The 24,419-nt window shown below is 36.5% G+C and overlaps 1 protein-coding gene across 1 annotated transcript; it reads right to left on the bottom strand.

The window, feature by feature from the left end:
• Positions 1 to 7,182: 7,182 nt before the first annotated feature.
• Positions 7,183 to 24,396, bottom strand: PGRMC2 (progesterone receptor membrane component 2). Its single transcript, XM_039256251.1, has 3 exons — positions 23,953 to 24,396; positions 10,451 to 10,606; positions 7,183 to 9,350 (listed from the first exon to the last, which is right to left on the bottom strand). Exons 1-3 carry the CDS (start codon positions 24,368 to 24,370, stop codon positions 9,253 to 9,255), a joined length of 672 nt encoding a protein of 223 aa, XP_039112182.1. The 5' UTR covers positions 24,371 to 24,396; the 3' UTR covers positions 7,183 to 9,252.
• Positions 24,397 to 24,419: the final 23 nt, after the last annotated feature.

Here is a 24,419-nt window from a genome sequence, read left to right as displayed (position 1 = left end):
ACACATGCAGGTTTATTCATGGCAGTGAGGCAGCACTGGAAGAAGGGAGAAATAGGACAGCCAGAGTATGGTAACTTTGCAATGACTGCCCGCTTGCATCTCTGTTGAGTAATCCTCTTTAGTAAATGAAAGCCAAGACTCCAAAATGAATGGAGGCTACCAAGGGCAGTGATGGGTATGTCTCAGGTGATGGCAGGATCTTATCTCCTTCCCCATCTAATACTCAGTGAAGATATCTGTACAAATAGTCCCATAAGGCTTTTGACCATTTTTCTCCCCATCAATACTTTTGTTCACTGAATCATATAGAAAAAGGGATAAATTATTTGGATAAACATAGCTATATCTTCTAGGTACTAAGGAGCTGTTTGAAATCATTATATAAAAAATGAGATTTGAAGTAGTTAAAAAAAAAGAGGTAGATCTTATCTGTTATATGAAAATATTTCCAAAATAGTAAATGGGTTTGACAAACAAGTTAGTAAAATAACATATAGTAGTAGAATGGAAGTCATTTATGTTAAAAAAAAAGGGGGGGGGAGGGACCATGATAATGGCTAATATTTTATAGTGCTTATTATGTGTCAGACACTGTTCTAAGTATTTTATGAGATTAACTCATTTGATCCTTAAAATGATGCCATGAATTAGGTACTGTTATTTATTTCCATAATACAGATTTGAAAACTGAGGCATGGAGATGTTGAGTGTCTTGCCTGAAGTCACACAGCTAGGATTTAAACTGAGGCAGTCAGTCTGCAGATTCTGGAACTTAAGCTTTGCAATATTTCTATAAGTACAGCCATAGAAATAGAAAATGCTTAGAAGAAAGGATAGAAAGATACACACTAAACGAAAATTATGGTTGTGTTTGGAGAAGAACCAAGAATTGGAGGTGGGACAGGGTCAATTTAAACATTCTCTTAGCTGAAATGTCTGAAGGTCACCTCCCCCCCACCCCAAGAGAATGATTTCATTACTGCTGTTAAATTTATTTATTTTTAAAAATTCTGTGTTTAAGTAATCTCTCCGCCTAATTTGGGGCTTGAACTCATGACCGCTAGATCAAGAGTCACATGCTCTACAGCAGAGCCAGCCAGGCACCCCCTATTAAATTTATTTGATGTTTGGGGCGCCTGGGTGGCTTAGTCGGTTAAGTGTCCGACTTTCGCTTAGGTCATGATCTCGCGGTTCGTGGGTTCGAGCCCCGCGTCGGGCTCTGTGCTGACTGCCAGCTCAGAGCCTGGAGCCTGTTTCAGTCTGTGACTCCCTCTCTCTCTGACCCTCCCCTGCTCACGCTGTCTCTCCCTCTCTCTACTAGAAATAAATGAAACATTAAAAAAAATTATTTGATGTTTATTGATAAATGTTTGATATCATTGAGAGCAGAAGAATTAATTGTGCTCATCTTTCCTCTTGTTCTGTCTCATGACTTATGAAATCTTATTTCAGAGATTAGATGAAAAGTTATATCAGATTTCATCTGGAACAATGGGAGGGGATATTGGTAAAAGTATTACATTTCATGACTAAAATGTTTTTCAGTTCAAAAACTGAAGCCCAGATGACCATATCATATCAAGTATTAGGTACTGAACCAACTTAAGGGAGAATTTGTCACTTAAATACAAAAATGAAGAATTGTAAAGTTTCACATGTACTAATAATTAGGAAGGTATAGTGTATTAGGCTAATATAGAGATTTCTCTATAGGAGATAGGCACATAGATAATGAGAGAATAATTTATTTTAAGGAATTGTCTCGAACAATTGTGGGGGCTGGCAAATCTAAAATCTGTAGGGCTAGCAGGCTGGAAATTCAGGTAAGAGTGGATGTTGGTCTTGAGTCCAATATCTACAGGGCAGGTCAGTGCACAGAAAACTCTGGAAGGGTTTCTCTGTTGCAGTTTGGAGGCAGAATTGCTTCTTGTTTTGGAAACCTGTTTTTTTCTGTTAAGGTGTTCAACTGACTGGATGAGAGACACCCACATTATGAGGGTAATCTGTTTTTACTTAAAGTCAACCAATTGCAAATGTTAATCACATAAATACTTTCACAGCAACATCTAGACTAGTGTTTGACCAGACAACCAGACCCCATAGGCTAGCCACGCTGACACACAGTTAACCATTATGAGTAAATTCCAATTTGAATGGAACTCTGACTACTCAAGAATATTATATGTTAGAGACAATGTGAGTCTAATGATTTTTTTTTTCATTTAGGATGACTGAAGTTTGAATTTAAGAGACTCAGTTATTTGGGGAAAAGTTTGAATAGTACATTTGTAATACATTTAAGCCATTCTAATCACTATTTTTGCTTAACACAAGTTGTGAGGTGATTCTGAATTATTTCATGGCAGTTGAGATAAGGTTAACTAAAAAATTCACACAAATTGGTGAAGCTAAACAGCAAATGCACTAGTGAACTCATTGTAATATATAGCATTTTCAATTTTGTTCCTAGTTAAAGATAATTAACTTATGCACAATGTGCTTAGTGTTCTTAGTGAAGGTGGTCAGTAATGAGGTGTTTTCATGTTATATATCACTCAGTTCTGTCTCTGACATCTCCTCTACTAATAAAGTTATGCAAACAGGATAACCTCCACTCCAAGAGTTTAAATTCTCTTGCTTTTTAAAAAAAAATTTTTCATGTTTGTTTATTTTTGAGAAAGAGAAACAGAGAGATAGCAAGACACAAAATCTGAAGCAGGCTCCAGTCTCTGAGCTGTCAGCACAGAGCACCTCGCGGGACTCAAACCCACAAACCATGAGATCATGACTTGAACCAAAATTGGATGCTTAACTGACTGAGCCACCCAGATGCCCCTCCAGGAGTTTAAATTCTAAATAAATTAGAAATTGGGCATGACAGAATATTAATAAATGTGGATCTATGACTGCTGGCATTATTGCTGAACTTTACTTAATTTTTTTTTCATTTTATTTATTTTAGAAAGACAGAGTACAAGCTGGAGAGAGCAGCAGAAAGGGAGGGAGAGAGAGAAGGAATCTTAAGCAGGCCCCATACTCAGCACAGAGCCCAATGTGGGACTCAATCCTAAGACCTTGGGATCATGATCTGAGCTGAAATCAAGAGTTGGACATTCAACTGACTGAGTTACCCAGGCACCTCTATTGCTGAACTTTAATACTGCATTGATACTCTGTTATGAAATGTAATGTTTTGTTATTGATAGATAAGTTGTGGGAAAGCTAATAAACATTTTTTCAAATTTAGGACTATATAGGTTTAATTTAAAAAGGGTTATTCAGATTTTTACCTTAAATAAAATTATATACCACCTAAAGATACTTAAAATGTCTTTCTACCACTGCAAAGTAGAAAAAGAAGGGAATATAGTACATGTCATAGAGTTGGTGGTAGCCTTTATCTTATTTCTTACCTATGAGGTAGGTATTATTGGTTCTTTTTACAAGAGGACAATTAGGCTCAGAAGTTCAGAAATTTGTTCAAGGTCACTAGAAAACAGAACTCCTTCAAGGCCTAAACTCGTTCCACTACAGACATAGCTGAAATAGGGAAGGAATTAAAATGCTTGCTACTGCAATTCTTATATAAGAAAGGTGATTTATTCCTATCTTATCTTGCATTTGTCTCCATTCTCACTGTTAGCAAAGGTTTTAAGGACAAAGGTCTTTCTCTAAAAATAAGGTATTTCTTCCTAGGCAAGTGCAGCAGGTTGTACTGTTTTCATTATATTTTTAACACATTGCAATTTGTCTTTGGCAAGATCAATATAACTTGTCTTTTTCTAAATTACCACAGGAAAAGACTAGCAACTGCAATGAGTACCTTGTAATGGGAGTGGTGGAATAGAGGCAGGGGCCAGGGGGTCCACAGTGGGAGGAACAAAGGACTCCCTGGATGGGATTTTTCAAAAGTGTTGATGTTTTTAGTTATATGGTAAAAAAAATTAAGTCCTCTCCTTTTCTCTGCTTTTTCCTTTGATCACCCCTTTGATGAAGCCTATAAGCTATGGCTGCTGCAAAACAATGTTGATTAGATAGGCACTCAGGTCAGGGTTGTACTGTGGTGCTTGCACCTTCATCCACTTGTGCCATGAAGATAAGTCTGTATTTTATAGTCCTAGAGTAAGTATTGCTAGATATTTTTAAGATTGCATAGTTCTGCCCTTGAACTGTATTCATAAACTGAAGGAGGGCTAGAGGTCATCTAGTTCAGTGGTTTCCCAATATTTTTTCTGCAGCACGAAGACTTCAAATTCTTACTTGCAAGCCCAATAAGCAAAACCAAGAAGAGGTGCTGCTCTGATTCAGTTCCTGGGCCCTCTTCCAGGTCTTTAGAATGTTTCCTTGGAGCTCCCATTTTAAAACTTCTGGTATTAGTCTACCCTCTTGTTTTACAAATTTAACAAAAAACATTTTGAACAAATACTATATGTCCAGCACTGTACTAAGTTTGGGGAAAATTGGTCCTAAAATAGGAGTATGTTCTGGTTCCTGGTTTATTAGGGGAGACAGATGATTGCAAAACAATGGTAAATCAGTGATACAAATGTACCTGTGATATTATGGAGTCATGAAATGGGTGGCTCCCTAATTCACTCTGGGGGCACTGAGTTGAGTCTGAGCCTGAGTCTCTAAGACTGAACAAGGTAAAGTATGTATCCAGGAGGGCAGTTAATTTGGGAAGGTACATATTCAGACTGAAAAATGGAGTGGGTAAGTAGCTAGGGGTATATTCTGGAAGATACAACTTGTTTTATGTAACAGACAGTACTGTGGGAATTGATGAAGAGGACATAAGCCTTGATTCTTTAGTAAACAGGGAGCCACTCAAGGCCCAAGTGAGGTCAAATTTACATTTTAAATTGCCAACAGGGACTATGAGTTTGAAGAGAATAAGGGAGGCTGGAAGATAGGTCAGGAGAGTATAGCAGTGGTTCTCTGACAGAGAACCTAAGAGTGAAAGTAAGTTTGGGGTGGGGGAATGATGCATTGTTTGAAATTCCAGGTAGAGGCATCCAGCATGACTGGATGACCATCTCTAGTCAGAAGACTTGAAGCATAGACTATGATCCTATATATAGAAAGGGACTGGAGAAAGATAGGAAAAAGTTAACTTTGCTTAATTCTTGAGTTTTGGTTATTAATCCTTTTCTTTACATTGAGCATATATTACATCTATGACTAGGCAAAAGCATAGCTTAGTTTTAAAACTGTTGATTTAACTTCCAAACTTTGCTATTTTCTTTAACCAGATTGGCATCATACCATATATGGAATATCCTGCATTTTCACTAAAATTTGTATTTGCAAATGAAACTATGTAGCCATTAAGATCATGCTTTTAAAAATAAATATGCAAATATTTACCAGTCTTCTTACACCAAACTTCATGATTTGGTTTATTTAGTCGGGTCCTATGCAGATACAGTGATAGAAAAATCTGGAGAATAAACCAGAGTTTATTCTGCTCTCTTGAGCATGTCAACTGCTCTCTTGAATGGAGGAATCACAGGCAGCCTAAATGTTCTCTCAGGCAATAGTGATGGTAGAAAAAATGTGAAGCTGAAATCTAGCCCAGGGTCTCCTCAAGGTCTGACTCACAGGAGTGTAGAAAGGAGATACAGCCTTTTCTGACATTGCCTGGGAATGATGAGTCTTGCCTAAAAACAGTAAAGAGAAATTGGGTGATCTTTATTTGAACTTTCTTGCTACAACAAATAGATCATAATCTGTTATTAGAATCTACCGAATTGAGAGCTGACCTTAGTGGAACACACATACTCAAAAGCTATCTTTGAACATTTGCTATTTAACTCATTAGAGAAAGAGAACCATCACTATAATATGCAATGATGCATTTTCATTATGCTCAAAGCAACTTATACGCTTTATATAATTATTATTACCAGGTTGTTCTGAACCATAAAAACTCTGTAAGGTAATACACTGTGTTAACATGCCAATGGCATACATTTCTAGCAATTTGCTGCACTTCCCAGTTACTAACAGAAGTAAATACATGAATAAGGACAGTCTGATTCAAGTTTTCTAGACAATTTTCTCTGGTACTAGTTCAATATATTAACTTTAGCATTCCAGATTATAGGTAGAGGTAGGTATAGTATTGTCTGCAGATTTCAAAAAAGGCAGGTAGAACTACTATGGGGAATATATGAAGCAGTCTTCACAGTATAGTCAAGATTTTTTTTTTTTAATGTTTTACTTTTGAGAGACAGAGTGGGTGTGAGCAGGGTAGGGATAGAGAGAGGGAGACACAGAATCTGAAGCAGGCTCCAGGCTCTGAGCTGTCAGCACAGAGCCCAACACGGGGCTCCAACTTGCGAACCACAAGATCATTACCCGACTCGAAGTTGAACACTTAACCAATTTAGCCACCCAGGCACCCCTCATAGTTAAGGTTTAAAAACTTGATCTGTTGTCTGAACGGGTTCATTTCCTAATGGAGAGAAACTAGTACACACAGTATAGATTTTGAGAAACATGTCAACTTTGAGATGCTATTAAAAGATAAAAGTCTGAATAAATTTTTTTTAAAAAGGTCACATTAGATTTTATGTGGAATCTCCTGATATTTAACTGAGAAAGTTTAGGGAGTGATATGAAACCAAATACAGAAAATCAAGACTAAAATTATTGAAGAATAAGTTCAAGTGGATAACAAAGATGGACAATAGAACTTGAAATGATTAGTGTGGTATTTCTCAGATGTGCCTGACCACAAGAATTACCATGGCACTTCTTACAAGTGAAGTCTGAGGGGTGCCTGGGTGGTTCTGTCCGTGAGCGTGATTCCTCATTTTGGCACATGATCCTGAGATCATGGGATCAAGCCAGGAGTCAGGCTCTGCGCGGAGCATGGAGCCTGCTTGAGATTCTCTCCTTTCCTCTGTCCCTCTCCCCTGCTCGTGCTCCCTCTCTAAAATAAAATTAAAAACAAAACAAAACAGTCTGAGACCCATTCTTTCTTCCAATTATGGCTCAGGATTAAAATACCAAGGATTTGTATTTTAAGCACTTATGTGCTTCTAATCGTCAGCAAAGTTAGGGAAATAGAGTCTAAGGGGAAAACAGCAGCAAAAATACCACCACAGCTTCCATCCCCTTACTTCAAAGCTACCCAGCAAACTACCTGAAAATGAGAAACATTCAACTAAAATTGAGGAATTGTCTATAGAACACAGTTTATTTCAAGTCCAAAACACAAAATTACTCAATTTTCTTAACAGACTGTATAATTTTACTGCATGGGTATTTAGGGTTTCTCTATTCACAAGTGCAGATTTCTGAACTTTAGGTTCAAATGATTCATATTTATGTTTACTACAGAGGACATGTTAACAAATTTTAGAAAATATTTTACATAAAAACACACAAAGCATTTAACCAATATTCTTCAGTCTTTACAACCAGTCTTCAGCAAAGATTTGGCTGAAGATAATTTCTATAACACATTCCAAGACTGAATAGAATGCAGTATTTTTCATACTTTAGCTTATTATTGCAATTTAAATTTCCCTTTTTTTGATGGCTTTTGCATATGCTATACTCATAAAGCAGAATAAGTCACTTCTTTAACTTGGTGACTTTAACAGAAGACTTGTTAAATTATTTTTGGTGTAGCCAAGAACCTAAATATTCCTCATGAAATCAATTAACTGACATATGCAGGATATGTAGGGCTTTTCATACGGGTTTTTTCAATTGAATAGAAGAATTCAGTACTTATCAGTGTAATATCCTTTATTATTTTGTGTTCAATAACTATCACCTGGGTGCTATTTCTTCTAGTATAATCAGTTAGCATCAAAATATAAAGTCAAAATATGTACATTTTTATATATCAATTCTTACCTGAATAATTTCAGATCTCTTGAGAATGTTCCACAAAGTGGAATTTCTTCCTAAAGTTACAGTGAATGTGGTACAATGTGTACAACTTGGTTAACCAGTGCTGCTTTTCATTTCCAAGATTTTTCCTTATCTTGAATCAAATGTACAGTCCTAACTATCATATCATAACGCACTGGCTTACAGTTTGTATATAAAGTCCAACTCAAGCTTATTTTGGTTTATTGTACATGCTTTATTAAAATGGTACTGGTATTTACAGTATCTGCAGAGTCCTTTCCAAGGCGCTCTCACACATTCAGACGCACCCATACAACATCCATACTACGGCCCCATGCACCCACACCAATGAGATGTGAGGGTCAGACTCCTAAAATTAGGCAGCTGTTGGGGGACAAAGTTGTTGATTTGATTTTCAATTTTTTTTTAAAAGAGAAAAAGCATGAGGGAATGCATTTGGCCATTACAATGCTAATTAAGTAGTTTGTGTATATTAACATATGTGGCAGTAACACTGAATACTCCTTTTACATTCTATATACACAGAATGACATCAAGGTTTTGCAGTCAACAGAATATTCCAACTTCAGTCTCAATGCTGCTTGTAGTGACTTCTGAATTCACATAGGGGCTTTCCCTAAAAATAATTCAAGTCTATGTAAGTAAAATAAGGCACAATTAATATTGATTTGATCTAGGGGAAGGGAAGGGATAAAACCTATTTTCAAATGATCTTACTATTGGGGAATTAGCTTTGACTTAAGATCCACTTGAAATCCCTTCTCCTAATTTCCAAAGATTTCTTAGAAATAAGAGTTTTTACCTTTTCCCTGACAAAACCCAAAAAGAAAATTTTGAGAATTCACATCTTAATGTGTCAGTAACCTAAACTATTCAAATTGATATGCACCCCCAACCTCTCCTGCCTAGGTCTCCTCCTTCAAAGCTGTAACAAAAACACAACACATGAATCTCTTGCTGTTTCTGAGATTTGTACACTTAAGTAGTAAATACATGTCTGGTTGTCTTTGATTTAAAAAAAGAAAAAGAAAGGAAGGAAGGAAAGAAGGAAGGATAGGTGGAAGGGAAGGAGGGAGGGAGGGAATAGTAACCTCATGACTTTCTTGCTCTTTAAAAAAGTCCCTGTTTCCTCCTTTTCAGGATGAAGCCCCACCAGACATTACAAACAACTGCAACAAATGAGGTTGGCAGCATAAATAATGTCTAGTATTCAAATCTTCAAAGTGAGTCTCATTTAGCTTGTATACAATCTGTTGAATGTTTTTTGCAGCAGGTGAACCAAACCCAAAGACGCTGGACATTCTGTGAAAGGGAGTAAGAATTGCAGTTCTGAAGGCCCCTGACTTTGGTTGTTTACAAAGTTCAATCCTGTTTATTGTGATCCTTGGTATCTTCTTCATCTGTATATTCTGATGGTTCTTCCCCTGGTTTTAGGAGTCTGCCTACATAATCATATTTTTCTGAAAAATACATCAAAAGAAAATCAGTAGTGATCAAATTTGTTTCACTATTCCATTACATTGCAGGGAAGGTGTTCACCTCTTTTAAAACTATATCAAATAGGCTAAATTGTTCCTATTGCTCACCTTGGCTGGTCTTTGTATTCATGTAAGGCTTGAACAGAAGAAAACAGGATTAGGGAATTTACAAAGCTTGGGATTGTGCTTTACCAGGAAGAGGGTTCCATACTACCAGTTCTTAACCAAGGACATTTCATCAGAATCACTTAGAGATCATGCTAAGTAGATCCAACAAGAAAATATTCTTGGGGAGAAAATGTGACATATGCTAGTAGTCTCCAAGAAAATAAACCAAATGAGATGCAAAGTCATTTCTTACTTATTATCCTGCATTCTTTGAAAACTCAGTGTGTGGCTCCAGTCATACCATTATTCTTTCTTCTATCAAACTCTTTTCTTACATCTTTGTTAATATTGCCTGTTTTAGGTTACCAGTACTTAATTTAGAACACTGTAAAGTCCAAGGTGATACATATTTAGTCATTTTTTTGATCAGGAATTTGAACCTATGTTAAGTGAATTAACTGACAAACCAGGAGGAGAAGATAGGAGGACTACTTCATACAGTAGAACCAGTTCAAGTGCCAAGAAGCCAGAACTGTTTCCAGGGGATGCATAGGTCACATAAATAGCTGTCTGGAGTGTCATATAAGAGGTAATAACTGATGCCATGAGGGTATAATAAAGGGGGAATGACATTTTTTGAGAATAAGATCAATAAAATAATTTCAGAATATAGCATCAATATCCACATCAATTCAATTTAAATAGAAGCCTATATTTAAAAATACTATATCTTAATTAAAAAGCCTTATAAGACTAAAGTGTCACAATTTGTTACACTTAACAGTTTGTAACAAGTCTTAAAAACAGATTTTTAAATAGTATGTAACAATCATTTTAAAATTTTGCTATTTTTATCACCAAATAATGATGGTGATGAAAACATATCCTTAGGCTCTTAAAGAATGTGAAATAGTATATACTTTCTTTGGCCATAAATTTAATTATTTCCAAAGAACCCAAGAAAACGAAGGTACCTTTAAACTGCATTTCCCATTCTCGAACACTCTCCATTTGTACAGCATTCAAGTCTGAGAGATCATCATATTCATCTTTAAGTGCATCTTTATCTAGGCAAAATGTCGCCAGTCCTCTGGAGGCATCCCTACCAGCAAATATTCCATATGGACCGGCTAGGGGACAAAAAGAAATTATTGACATTACCTTAACAATATTTTATTTATTATTATTATTTTTAATGTTTATTTAGTTTTGAGAGAGAGAGAAAGCATAAGCTGGGTAGGAGCAGAGAGAGACAGAGACAGAGGATCTGAAGCAGGCTCTGAGCTGACAGTAGAGAGCCTGATGCAGGACTAAAACTCACAAACTGTGAGATCATGACCTGAGCTGAAGTTGGGCACTTAACCAACTGAATCACCCAGATGCACCAATCTTAACAATATTTTAGAATGTCTCAAAGGAAAAGGTCAAATAAAAGAAACCTCATAATGATTCATATTTGGTACACAGCCGTAATTTCAAAACATACACAGATACCAGATAATGAGAAGAAACTTCTTGGAGATCTACCTTTAGAACAAAATTAAGTTTTTCACTAAAAATTTAAAACTTAAATTTCAGATACCTCAAAACTTATATTCAAAGCTGAAGACTACAAGGTATTAGGGAGAAGAGGAAACTTAAGTAGTTAGGTTTGGAAGCTCGTTCGTTTGAGGGGAGATAATGCTTTACTGATTGCTGTTAATTAATTGTGGCATCTAAAAATAAAACAATATCCACTAGATAAGCACTTGGTAAAGATTCAAGTGAACTGTGGATCTAAAACATGTTCTTATTCTAATCCAAAGTAGCTTGTATGACAGCAGAGACTGTCATCTTTGCACCTCCAGTGACTAGTTCAGTGTTCAACAGATCTTTGCTGAATGGTTTTACCAGAAATATGGCCCATTTTCAAAATATCATCAGACTACCAGAATGTACTCAAAATTACCTATAAAAACTATGAAAAGTCATTAAACAATGGTTGTCATTTGTCACAGCTCTTGGGAAACAGGAGATATGGCTATAAGGAACAGTTCTTCTGATTGATACAAAATGATTAGCATTTTGTCCAAGGAATTAAGAACTACCCTCTTTAGGGAGGAATGGCACTATTTTTGTGCTGACAGCAGTGAGCCATTCCCAAAGTCTGTGAGAAGCATTATTAGGTACAAATACATTAACATGAAAATAATAAAAATTCTTCTAGTACTTTTTTATCCTGCTTTTCCTATTCATAAGTATTCTCCATATTATTACTTAATATTAGGTGACATTCACAATCATCATTTAATGGTTATATATTTTCTTACTGAATGGATATACGTAAAATTTAATCATTTTTCTATCAGCATATAAAATTTAATCATTTTCCTATTAGTGTAATTAGGTGACCAATTTACACTTTTAAATTTGTCTTCTATATAAGAAAATGGAACACTATTTACAACTGGCCAACATGAATAACCTTCAAACTATTGTCCATTATCTCAACTGACACTGAAAAGGATATTAACCATTTAAGAGAAAGAAATTCAGTATTATTTCTATTTACACAGAAAATTTTTATTTCCTTACATTGGAATTAATTATTTTAGAGCAATGTTACCTTTTAAAATTAGGCAAGAAAAGGGGAGCCGGGGTAGCTTAGTTGGTTAAGTGTCTGACTTCGGCTCAGGTCATAATCTCATGCTTTATAGGTGCGAGTCCCATGTAAGGCTCTGTGCTGACAGCTCTGAGCCGGAGCCTGCTTCCGATCCTGTGTCTGCCTTTCTCTCTGCCACTCCCCCACTCGCACTCGGGTCTCTCTCTCTCTCTAAAATAAGCATTAAAAAATTTTTTAAAAAAATTAAGGAACAGTTCCTAGAGAAAAGAAAGTAGGCCCCATCTTAAAGTAGTTGTGTTGGGTTTTTTCTTTTTTTTTTTTTTAAATATTTTTTATTTATTTCTAGGAGAGAGAGAGAGACAGCGTGAGCAGGGGAGGGTCAGAGAGAGAGGGAGTCACAGACTGAAACAGGCTCCAGGCTCTGAGCTGGCAGTCAGCACAGAGCCCGACGCGGGGCTCGAACCCACGAACCGCGAGATCATGACCTAAGCGAAAGTCGGACGCTTAACCGACTAAGCCACCCAGGCGCCCCAATGTGTGGGGTTTTTTCTTGCATAACTCCACATGCTTTGTGGGAATAGCTGTTTCTCCGGAGATGGAGGTGATAGATAAATAGAGAGACAGACAGAACCAGTGTGATTTGTTTTTCCTTGAGAAATGACGATGATGAAAAAGTAATCTATAAACATTATACATTCCCTTAATGCTGACAAACTTAAAACAGCAAGTCACACGAAAGAAAAAATAATGCTGATCAGGGCTATAAGAACTACAAATGTAAAATGATAGTCAACCATTTAAAGAATTTTCTAGCAATATTACTTTACTCTCTCATGTCTTGCAAACTAAAAGGAACAATTTTTGCCCTCTTCACCTGGCAGAAGAACAGAAGCAGAGGCATTCAGTGACTTGCCTAAAATTACCAACGGACTTTGTAAGTACTATTTCCACTTTTCTAACTACTCAAACATAATACATTTTCAGAAAACACAGAGGATGCACAAACCCGAAGATGGAATGACACGTGAAAACTGGAGCACTTTCATTAATTACAAAATTTCAGGGGAATAAATATTTTAGAAGATGTATTAAATCAAAATGAAAGAGAATTAACAAAAAAGCTATATACATTAACAGCTTTTCTTATCATTTTGTTGTAATATTTATCTTCCTGACCTGCATAAGTCAATGTACCTCAAAGTACTTAAGAGTATAAACCATAAAACCTACCTAAATTATAAAAAAGACATAAGAAAAGATCATTATAAAAATAGAAAATCCTCTATCTCTGAGTATATTAAGATATACCAATGCCTTCTCTAATAAAATTCTCTGCCAACTTTTTTAACGAGACCTCAATGCCAAATGAATGTAAAAACAAAACTTCATAAAACATGTTTGTTTTTTGGTTTTAGATGTCTGACTTAGAGCGAACTAAGTCAAGAGTTAATAAAACCAATCCTATTTCTAGGCAAAATGTTTTATTAACTCTTGAATAGAAAAGAATAATTCAGTGATTAACATACTTCTTTTACTCTCTAAACTATATTAAAGCTGTCTTCTTCACAAGTTTTGGATTTCCCTCGGGAAGCATTTAACTTATGAAAAGGTCTTTTTGGAACAGTTTAGTTTTTCCTGTAAGATCATAAAGAATATAACATTAAGAAATAGAATTGGATTTGGAAGGATTGCTCAGAGAAAGGAGGATGTGCAGTCTAACTGAAGTACATTTCTCTGCATTTATGATACAACCAGAAGCATTACCTGACAAGCCAGAAATACCTCCCATTCCACTACTCCTTTACACAACAAACATAAATGTTACTGACTCCAAGATTTTGATAACCATAATTAGCTACCCATAATACTAAAATAACACAGAACTACCCAAGGGAAACAAGTTTTAAATGGTATTAAGTCTTTAGGTATAATTTACAAAAAAAAAAAAAAAAATAGAAGCTAGCGTATATTATTTTGACTATTAAGGGCTCATTTTGACATTAACATTCAGTAATAACTAAGGGAATTATATGCTATTGTTTTATTAAAGACTATAATATAATGCTGATGTAAAAGGGGATTTGCAGGGGTGCCTAGATGGCTTAGTCGGGTAAGTGTACGACTTCATCTCAGGTCATGATCTCACAGCTAGTAAGTTTGAGCCCTGCGATGGGCTCTGTGCTGACAGCTCAGAGCCTGGAGCCTGCTTTGGATTTTCTGTCTCCCTCTCTCTTTACCCATCCCCTGCTCATGTTCTGTCTCTCTAAAATGAATAAAAGTTGGGGCACCTGGGTGGCTTAGTCGGTTAAGCGTCCAACTTTCGCTTAGGTCATGATCTCGCGGTTCATGGGTTCGAGCCCCACGTCGGGCTCTGTGCTGACTGCCAGCTCAGATCCTGGAGCCTGTTTCGGAGTCTGTGACTCCTTCTCTCTCTGACCCTTTCCTGTTCATGCTGTCTCTCTCTCTCTCTCTCTCCTAGAAATAAATACAAAACATTAAAAAAATAAAAAAAATAAATAAAATAAAATGAATAAAAGTTAAAAAAAACCAAACCCAGTGGATTTGCAATATGAAGAAAATTCTTGCTATAAAAAATGAACAGCAATTCAAACAAAGCAGTGTCCCTTAAATATACTTACATAATATTCTAGGACATCATTTTATTTTATTTTATTTTATTTTATTTTTTTAAAATGTTTTATTTATTTCTAGGAGAGAGAGAGACAGCATGAGCAGGGGAGGGTCAGAGAGAGAGGGAGTCACAGACTGAAACAGGCTCCAGGCTCTGAGCTGGCAGTCAGCACAGAGCCTGACGCGGGGCTCGAACCCACGAACTGCGAGATCATGACCTAAGTGAAAGTCGGACGCTTAACCGACTAAGCCACCCAGGCGCCCCTCTAGGACATCATTTTAAAAAGAAATCTTTTTAAAAAAATTTTAATGTTTATTTTAGAGAGAGAGTGAGAGAGAGAGAGAAAGAGAGAGAGCATGCCCGTGAGCAGGGAAGGGGCAGAAAGCAAGGGAGACTCAGAATCTGAAGCAGGCTCCAGGCTCTGAGATGTCAGCAGAGCCTGACATGGGGTTCGAACCCATGAATTGTGAGATCATGACCTGAGCTGAAATCAGACACTTAACCAACTGAACCACCCAGGTGTCCCCAAATAAATCTTCTTTTAAAGATAATGTTAAATACATCAAAATGACATTATACTAGAACGCAGATTTCATTAATATTCCTTAAGACTTAACAAAACCTGTGGCATAGATATTTTTTAAGTTCAAAATTTAATATGTCTACTAATTAGTGAATCTTGAAACTGCTTACTTTAATATAATCAGGTAGAATGGGTAACATATTTTTGGAAAGGCAAAAACATATGGTCACTGTAAGAAAATGTTTTAAAGAATAATATAATGAACAAAATTTCAGGAAGAAGTACATATCTAAAATACTTAACAGATAACTTTGGGATTATGAGAATGAAGAAGAGAACATTCTAGAATGAATATTTCAGTTATTTCCATGGCATAAAAACCATAGCTCCCAGGGACAAACTTTAATTCATTAAACAGCCTAGTTTTCTGGCCTGTTTTGACAATAGTCTTTTGTGATTACTAAAGTAACTTAAAAAAAACCCAATTATACTTGATATTGAATAATGTATTCCAAATAAGATTACAATGGCCCTACAAACAAATGAAGCAATATGTAAAAAAATAACTTGAAGAAATCCAAGTAATAAATATTATTTTTTTATCCTTAGATTTAGGAAGTCCCAAGACTTTTAGAAGGCAGTGTGGTGAAAATGAAAGAATACCCCTCAAGAAGCCAAGATAACTGGGTTCTAGAGGCTTCACCCAACATTTAACATTATGCAAATCTTAGAGGCATTGGTATAAGATGGGGAAAGTATCTAATTTGGCCTCCCACTTTAGGCAGGTAAAATACTGTCCCCAACTCAATCTTGGTTCTGAAATTCAAACTAGAAGGCTGCCAACAATACTGTGGGTTGAGCTTAGTGGCCTTGGCCCTTGCTTATGGCTTAGGGTGGGGACAGGGAAGACTGAGAAATTAAAACCCCAGACCTGTGCTGGATGTAAGAGTGGAGACTGAGTTTACACAGCCCCCATAGGATGAGAATTCTAAGGTCAAAAAATAGCATGAACTTAATTAGCTACTGGAATTTAGTGAACAGTAAAGGTAATACTGCAAGTGTTGGGGAAAAAAATAATTATTCTATGAACAGTGTTGGGGTAACTGCATAGCCTTCTGTAAAAAGAAAAAAAAAATCTTTATTTCACATCTTAAAGTAAATTCCAAATGGAAATAAAAAACCCAAACCATAAAAGTATTTTTAAAAACTACATATTTTTAAAAATAATCTTTTTGGTGCAAAAAAACCTTTTAGTAACTTGTGATAAAAAAAACTCAGCAGTCATAGAAAGAAGATAAATTTGAATACATAAAACCCAAAATTTCTGTGTGGTTTAGAAAGACACCATAAATAAAATATAAAGACAAATAAACTAGAAAAATGTTTGCAGCTAAAATTCATTTAAAAAACTTTTTAAAAAACACCTAAAATCTCTAGGAAAAAACCAACACCATGACTGAAAAACTGTAGCAAAGAATATATGAACAGCTAATTTGTGGGAAAGGAAACATAAATAACTCAACATTCTGAAGGTATCCAACCTCACTAAAAAACAGAAATGTAAATTAAAACAATATTGAGATACCATTTTAGCTTCTCAGATCGACAAAGACCAAGGAGTTTAATATCGCATTTTTGGCAAAGGGGTGAGAAATAGACATTTCCATGAAGTATAAATTGGTCCAATTTATATGCAGGGCAATTCAGAAATAAAGTACCCAAATCAAAAATATCCTGTAACCTTAGTCTCAGTAATTTTACTTCTATGATGTTCCTTTTTTAAAAATATGTTAAATGTTTATATATTTTTGAAGAGAGAGACACAGAGCATGAGTGGGGAAGGGGCAAAGAGAGAGGCAGACACAGAATGTGAAGCAGGTTCCAGGCTCCGAGCTGTCAGCACGGAGCCTGATGCAGGGCTTGAACTCATGAACCCCGAGATTATGACCAGAGCTGAAGTCAAATGCTTAATGTTTGAGCCACCCAAGCTCCCCCTAGGAATTTACTTTATAAATTTACTCACATGTGTAAAAGGACATGTACATCAATATTTATAGGAGCACTATGTATTAACAAAAGATTGGAAACAACTTATATATTTGTTAATATCCTTTAAGTTTTTTTATTTTGACTATGTATTACCTAACAAAAAATATAGTTGGCTTAAGGAATACCATAGAAAAAAATACCCCAAGAAACAAAACCATAATTGCTGCAGACAAGTTTTTGCAGTAAAAATTATAAACTACACGGAGGAGTGAGAACATACAAGGTACAAGAACTGGCATCTCCAGAATAATATAAACAGATTAAAGAACTTTAGTATGTTTGTCTAAAATTTTTAAGCAATTAAGAGATGCAACATGAGGAAAGATTAAGAGACGTGAAGGACAGAATGAAAAGCAAAGGTGTACCTACTAAGACTTCCAGAGGAATGAATAAAGAATGGGGAAGCAATAATTGAAGAGGTAATGAGTTCAAATTTTTAAAAATAAATCAATGACACACATCCTCACATTTTAGTAGAGTCTGGCACATGTTAAAAAACAAAAAATCAAATCTCCACCTTGACAAATCCTAGTAAAAGAGCAGTACTCCAAAGACAAAGGGGAAAACAGATTAATCAAAGGAATACAATAAACCAAAAACAGACATAAAGAGAAGTAGAAGACAGTGGCATAATATTATTGAAGATCTGAGAAAAAACAGTCAATCTACAATTTTATATACTAAACCTATACTATTATTCCTGAATAAGGGCATATGGACACAGAATTTTTTTTTCTATCAATGAAAAACCTACAGGACATACCTCACTAAAATGAAAGCTGAACCCTGAACAAAGGAATAAGACACAAGAAAATGCTAACTTGCTGGTAAATTTAAATGAGGGTTGACAATTTTTAAAAAAGGTAATACTTTAATAAATTTGGGGGAAGAGTCTGAAAAAAAATATGGTGGAACTACAAGTCTAAAAGAAATAGAAAACAGGGTGAGGGAGGGACTAGAGTGAAAATTTTCTAAATGTTTTTGTTTTTATTATTTTTGAGAGAAAGAGAGAGAGTGTGCACACACACACACACAAGCAAATAAGGGGCAGAGGAGGGAGAACTGACAGCAGAGAGTTCCAATGTGGGGCTTGAACTCAAGAATTATGAGATCATGAACTGAGTTAAAGTCGGATGCTCAACGTACTGAGCCACCCAGGTACCCCTAGAGTGAAAGCTTTCTAAACCAGGGCCACAACATATGGCTGTATACTACACAACCGCAAGAGACACCATCCACATTTGTATGCATGGTAGTTTTGTATATTTATTAAATAATATTCTCTCAAATAGCAGTAAAATAACTTAAATAGAGTTTTTTACTTCGCAAAGAATGTTTGGCTAACAATCCTATGTTCTTCAGAAGGATAGTGTCTATAGCAAAAACTCTGACGAAATCACCAAAAGAATGGTAATAGAATATATCCAAATAAGTAGGGAGAAAAAGTGGAAGAATTAAAAAAATCAATTTGTGAAGGAAAAAAGTAGATAAAAAGAAGCAGAGAAACATCTGCCAAAGATAAGTTACTAAATAAGATGGTAGAAATAAATCTAAATATACCAGTAATGATAAAACATATAAACTGATTAAGCTGTTTAAAGACAGTGTTGATAGTAAAACCAATGGAAAATGTGGTTATATGTTCTCTATAGAGAAATAATAAAACATACCACAGATTGGTGGAAAAAGGATAGAAAGGGGTGCCTGGGTGGCTCAGTCAGTTAAGCGTCCGACTTCAGCTCAGGTCATGATCTCACGGTTCATGGGTTCGAGCCCTGCGTCAGGCTCTGTGCTGACAGCTCAGAGCCTGAAGCCTGCTTAGGAATTCTGTGTATCCTTCTCTCTCTGACCCTCCCCTGCTTATGCTGTCTCTCTCTCTCTCTCTCAGAAATAAAAACATTAAAAAAATTAAAAAAACAAACCTTTAAAGAAAAAGGATAGAAAAAGAAACACTGAGGTAATACTAATCAAATGAAGGCTGAAGTCAAATCTCAAAATCAGTAAAGTTTAAGGGTGTTTCTTTCTCTGCTAATTAACACGATATGATCAGTTCTAGATCTAGTGCTAGATGGCATCAAAACATTCTCACACCCAATCTTTGTATGGCTGACTCCTTTAGGTTTTTGCTTAAATATCAATCCTCTTTTCTTGACAAACTAATATAAATAAAGCACCTTTCTTAACCACCTATTCTAAATAAAGTCCTTTTTTTTTTACCCTCTATTACACATCCTATTCATTTCTTTCATAGAATATTTAAATATAAATCATAGTTATATACTGAATGCTAGCCTATTGTCTGTTTTCCTAAATTTCCACACAGATAGGAACCCAACTGTTTTGAAACTCAGTTAACTCACTTTTCACAGTATCTTATTTAAGTAACATTGTATTGAAATCCAGGCAATTCCTTTTTAGTATTTAAAATAGAGATGAAATCCTATCTTAGCTATCTTGAGATGATGCAGGTTCTAAGGGTATAGAGGTTATTAGTGATGTCTGTCACGGGTACAGAGGGGAGGAGTGGACTATGTCACAGACTGTTGAAAGAATTATTAAAAGAATATGAATGGCTAACTCTAGATGTTACTAAATTATCTATTTTCTTCCATCATGAATAACATATTCTGGTAGCATATGGGCTTTCAGCTATCCTTTTATACTTAGTATTTAACACAAATGCAATTCCTTCAAAGATTAAAAATAATGGCATGATGCTGAACTCAGGGTAGGTATTATAGAAATAACTAGTATAAATTTGAGCAGAGTATCGAAATTCATCAGAAAACTTAGCTGATCTTTTATTTTTCTGAAAAGTAATGGATATGTATCGCCATTAGCTCAAACAAACCCACTTGGCTTCAAAGCAAATAGCTGGAATGATAGCTGGGTAGTACGATTAGGATATCCACAAAGGAAGAGGTCAGGTTGGGCCTAGTCAACATGCTGCAACTCTTGCTCCAACTATAATTTTACAAACTATAAATAAAAGGTAACATATTGAAGATACAATTTAAAAACGGAGGAAAATCACTTGAAAGGTACATGTGCCCCCTTTCATTTTATATATGACTTTCTTTTCCAGTGGAATTTAAAGGGAAGTTGGAGAAAATGCAGCTTTGGTCTGTGTCAAAGAAAATGCTACAAGGAATAAGGGGGACACTATATATTTAAATTTTTGGAATGCAGGATAAACTATTATAAACAAACTATTATACAAATTATACAACTGTATAATTATTTGCCATTCTAAAGAATAAACAAAAACACTATTCTGGTAGAATTTCACTATAATAATATTAAATCAAGTTACTCAAAAATTATACTATCTATTTCAGTCTTCCTACTCTGACTCTAGAAATGTGCGAAATTATATTTTGTTGTGGTACAATGGGAAGGGATGGCCTATGAAGTCAGTTATACTGTTTGGTTTCTAGCTTTGCCACTAAGTAAGTGATTTTGAGCAAAACCTCCTGGAGTTTCAGTTTCCACATTTGTAAAATGGGACCATGACTTATCTCCTAGGGCTGTTTGAAAATTAAGTGAGATAATAAGCTCAATAAATGGAGTTTCTTCCTCCTTCTCCCTTGACCTCTAGACTCAATGCTGTTGAAAAGAACTCTTCGGTAAGATGGAAACAATCTATAAAGTGCACTAATATGGTAGCCACGTGGCTACTGAGTGGAACTGTGACTAGTGTGATGGAGGAACTCAATTTTAATTATATTTAATTTTAATTAGCTTAAAATTAAAAAGCCACATGTGGCTTGTGGCTACCATATTGGAGAGCAAAACATACAGCCAAGAAAGTGTGTTTCTTTGAGGTTTTAGATCCTTATGGGACCCTCGGATAAACCCTACAAGTTTATCCCAGAATGTAGTTTACCTGAAATAGTACAGATAGGCTTTGTGGTCAATTGCACCTATATTTGAATGCCATGTATGTACCTCAGACTCCCCATCTGAGGGGAAGAATACTTACTAACTTCACTGAAGCACTGTGGAGATGACAAATTAATGGATTTGATGTAGTAGGTGCTAAACAAATCTTACTTTCTTTCTCCTCCCATATTCATTGTTTCTTACATGACCACTTTCCTCACATGCTGGCCAAGTGCCTGCACTGTTACTAAATTTAATGCTGACAAATGTAGTTAATGCCAACTGTCTGCCAACATGTGTTTACTCCACTAAACTGTCAATGTTTAATTTTTTTAAAAACCTGAACTTTAAAAATAACTAAAAAAACAGTATCTTCAACACAGAAAAAAACTCACAAAACAATATTTAACTCTAAAACTGTTATTGTGAAGTGGGAGTAGATATTGGTTAGGTACAGAAATTAGGTTTTCTGGTTCCTTAGCTCTAAGACTGTCAGGCTAAGATTGCTTCAAAGTGCTCAGCTGACTTGAGGGTGAAAATAAAAATTAAAACCCAAACTAAACTTCTGTTTCATAGCTAGAAATTTGGCTTCAAGATTTTTGGAAAAAGTGCTACGTCTATTAATGTGAAATGTCAACATATTCCAAGCTCATAGATGATCTGTCTACTTTCATGGTTCCTTTCAATAATACAACATTCCAAACATCTCTACTAGGTTGAGCAATAAATACTTAGAATAAAATAACTGATTACCCCTAGGCTGTTCATCAGGACCTGGGAACTGGTAGAAGTCAACCTAAAACTGATTTCTCTGTGTTATCTGAGAAGCCCCTTAATGCTCAAGCTACACAAAGGCTATCTACATTATATCTATGACTCTTAATTTTTAATTTCTGTTGCAGAACATTTGACACCAGAGGCTGCTAAACTATGTCCAGGACAGCTTTTCCTAGCTATCTGCAGATAGTGGCAAGGTATGATGTGGGAGGACTAATATACTTCTTTGCACTAATACTTTGTTTCATTTTCAGTTTAGACAGGGGCTACAAAAGCAGATCTTTTAGTTGGGTAAGCTCTATATTAAAAATCTAAAACTGTACACAATTTCTAATTACTGCATACACCTTTTAATATTAATGAGGAAAAAACTTCAGGTACAAAGTACTGTGTAAATCCTTGATTTAAAAAAAAAATAACCATTTAATTTGGTCTGTCCATTTAATTGCTTTACTTTGGCCCTATTCTCTTGTCCCTCATACTCTTAAGAAAAAGTATTAACCGTTTTAGCCAATTTATGTAGGTAGACATCTGTTTTTCATATTTGCGTAACCAGAAGCAAATACTTTATAAGCTACCTATGATTTGGTTAAATTCAATGTAGATATACACACAAAAATACAAGCAACTAAGCAATTAAATAGTTCAAGGCATAAAATCTCCAATTTCTTATTCCTATTCCACTTAAAAAACCAAAGCACTTCTAAAATATATTCCAGCCATCAAGTACTGAAATCAAAAGTATATATTTGCAAGTGCCAATAAATCTCCTGTACTAACAGATTAAATCAAGAAGGAAACCAACTTGTTTTTAGATTGCCAACCCCCTTCACTTTAAGGCTTGAATGTACTCTTTCAAAGAACAGGTCACTCTAGGTCCCTAATTTTATTACTTATTTTTTATTGTAGTCACTTTTTTTTAAAGCTTAAATTACTACATAACCAGATGTACAACGTTGCTCAATTTTATTGTACACCAACAGGTTCCATGAGTCTGAACTGAAGTTTATTAGCATAATCTGAAATGTACCCTGTAACTACATTGAAAAAGAAGGGTTTCTAACCCAATGACCCTACACACACGGTTCTCTGAAAGCAAAGTTCTAAAAACCTTTAACTTGCAGAAACCGTGCACTGGGGTGTGGATTTATAACTCTTCTAAGTTTTTTCTGCTCAGTGAAAACACAGTAAGTCATTATCAACCTGTATTTGAATACTTGCCTTCCTACTATCAAAAAAAAAAAAAAAAGAAAGAAAGAAAGAAAGCAGACAGGCCCGCCTGCTGGGTATTTGAGCTTCACCTCCAAAACTCAGGAAGAATACCCTTGCCAGTCTTTATTAAGGTCTACATTCTGGTTTCTCTTCATCCTACATACATGGTTAATCTTGGACAGCGACTCCATACTAAAACTGGTTTTTAAAAAAATAATCTGAGGTGCTGCTTATATGCTCAGACAACCTAAACGGTGGGGACTTGGAACTACGTGTACCTAAACATACACGTACCTAAACCTTATGGGGAATGGTAGAAGGAAAAGGGAGATCAGTGGCTAAAAAGAGTAAAGAAAGGAAAGCTGGAATTACCTGGCCTACAACTTCGGGTCAGTACTTTAGGCATCTCCCCTCCCTCCAGCTCCCACCCATCCCTGGAATCAGAAAGCTCAGGAAAGGTTGTGGGCCAGCTTGACAGGGGACAACTAAAAGGATTTTGGAAAATTCTGCACAAGAAAAGGCTTCATGGAGAAACGGAATGGGTAGATGAAAGCTGAGAGCTGGTTCCTGAGGCAACACGGAAACCCGACTTCAGGGGAAGGGGGAAAGCTGTAAGTGCCCGCTGCTGGGGGTGTGTGTGGGGCGGGCCGTCCCAGGTACAGCAATCAGGGCACAGGGGTTCAGACGTCAAGAAGGCTGGGCAAACCAACCTGGTGCCCAGCCCCCCTAGTCCCCATCAGAAGGGGGTCACACTTGACCTACAAGAGATGCTCCCCCTCCCCTTCCAACTCTTTCTCACCCGGGCCGTAGAACTTGCTGCCTTTGGTCACGTCGAAGACTTTCCCATTGACCGCGAGCAGGATGCGCGGGGTGCGGGACCCGTCGTACTGGCGCAGCTGCTCCAAGCTGAAGTCCCGCTTCTTCATACGAGGCAGAGAAGCAGCGGGACTCTCCTCGCCAGCTCCGGCCCCAGCGCCCAAACCCCGTCTCCCCCAGCGCACCCACAGCCGGTAGGCCCCCAGCAGCACCAGCGCCACCAGCGCCACGTTCAGCAGCATCTCCCCGCCCCCCGTCAAAAGCGCCAATGCCGCTGCTGCCCAGCCGCCCCCGTCTGCTGCCGCTCCCGCGCCGCCCGGGTTCTCGCTGCTGCCGTCGCTGCTGCTCTCACTGCCACTCCCCAGGGTGCCTAGCTTCACGTCCCCATCACCCGCCGCCATCACTGCCCGCCAGCGCCTTCCTCCTCCTCCCCGCCCCCTGCCCTCCCCA

The sequence above is a fragment of the Hyaena hyaena genome, unplaced genomic scaffold (genome assembly GCF_003009895.1).
Source record: "Hyaena hyaena isolate Hyena2069 unplaced genomic scaffold, ASM300989v1 scaffold_563, whole genome shotgun sequence".
Taxonomy (NCBI): Eukaryota; Metazoa; Chordata; class Mammalia; order Carnivora; family Hyaenidae; genus Hyaena; species Hyaena hyaena.
This window is presented reverse-complemented; position numbering and strand designations above follow the sequence as displayed.

Excerpts from the sequence above, each read along its gene's own strand:
- PGRMC2 (XM_039256251.1), bottom strand. The coding sequence starts at position 24,370 with ATGGCGGCGGGTGATGGGGACGTGAAGCTAGGCACCCTGGGGAGTGGC. Across the intron at positions 10,607-23,952 it reads CAGCAAGTTCTACGGCCCGG|CCGGTCCATATGGAATATTT; the intron begins GTGAGAAAGAGT and ends TTTGTCCCCTAG. Across the intron at positions 9,351-10,450 it reads ATGGGAAATGCAGTTTAAAG|AAAAATATGATTATGTAGGC; the intron begins GTACCTTCGTTT and ends TGTATTTTTCAG.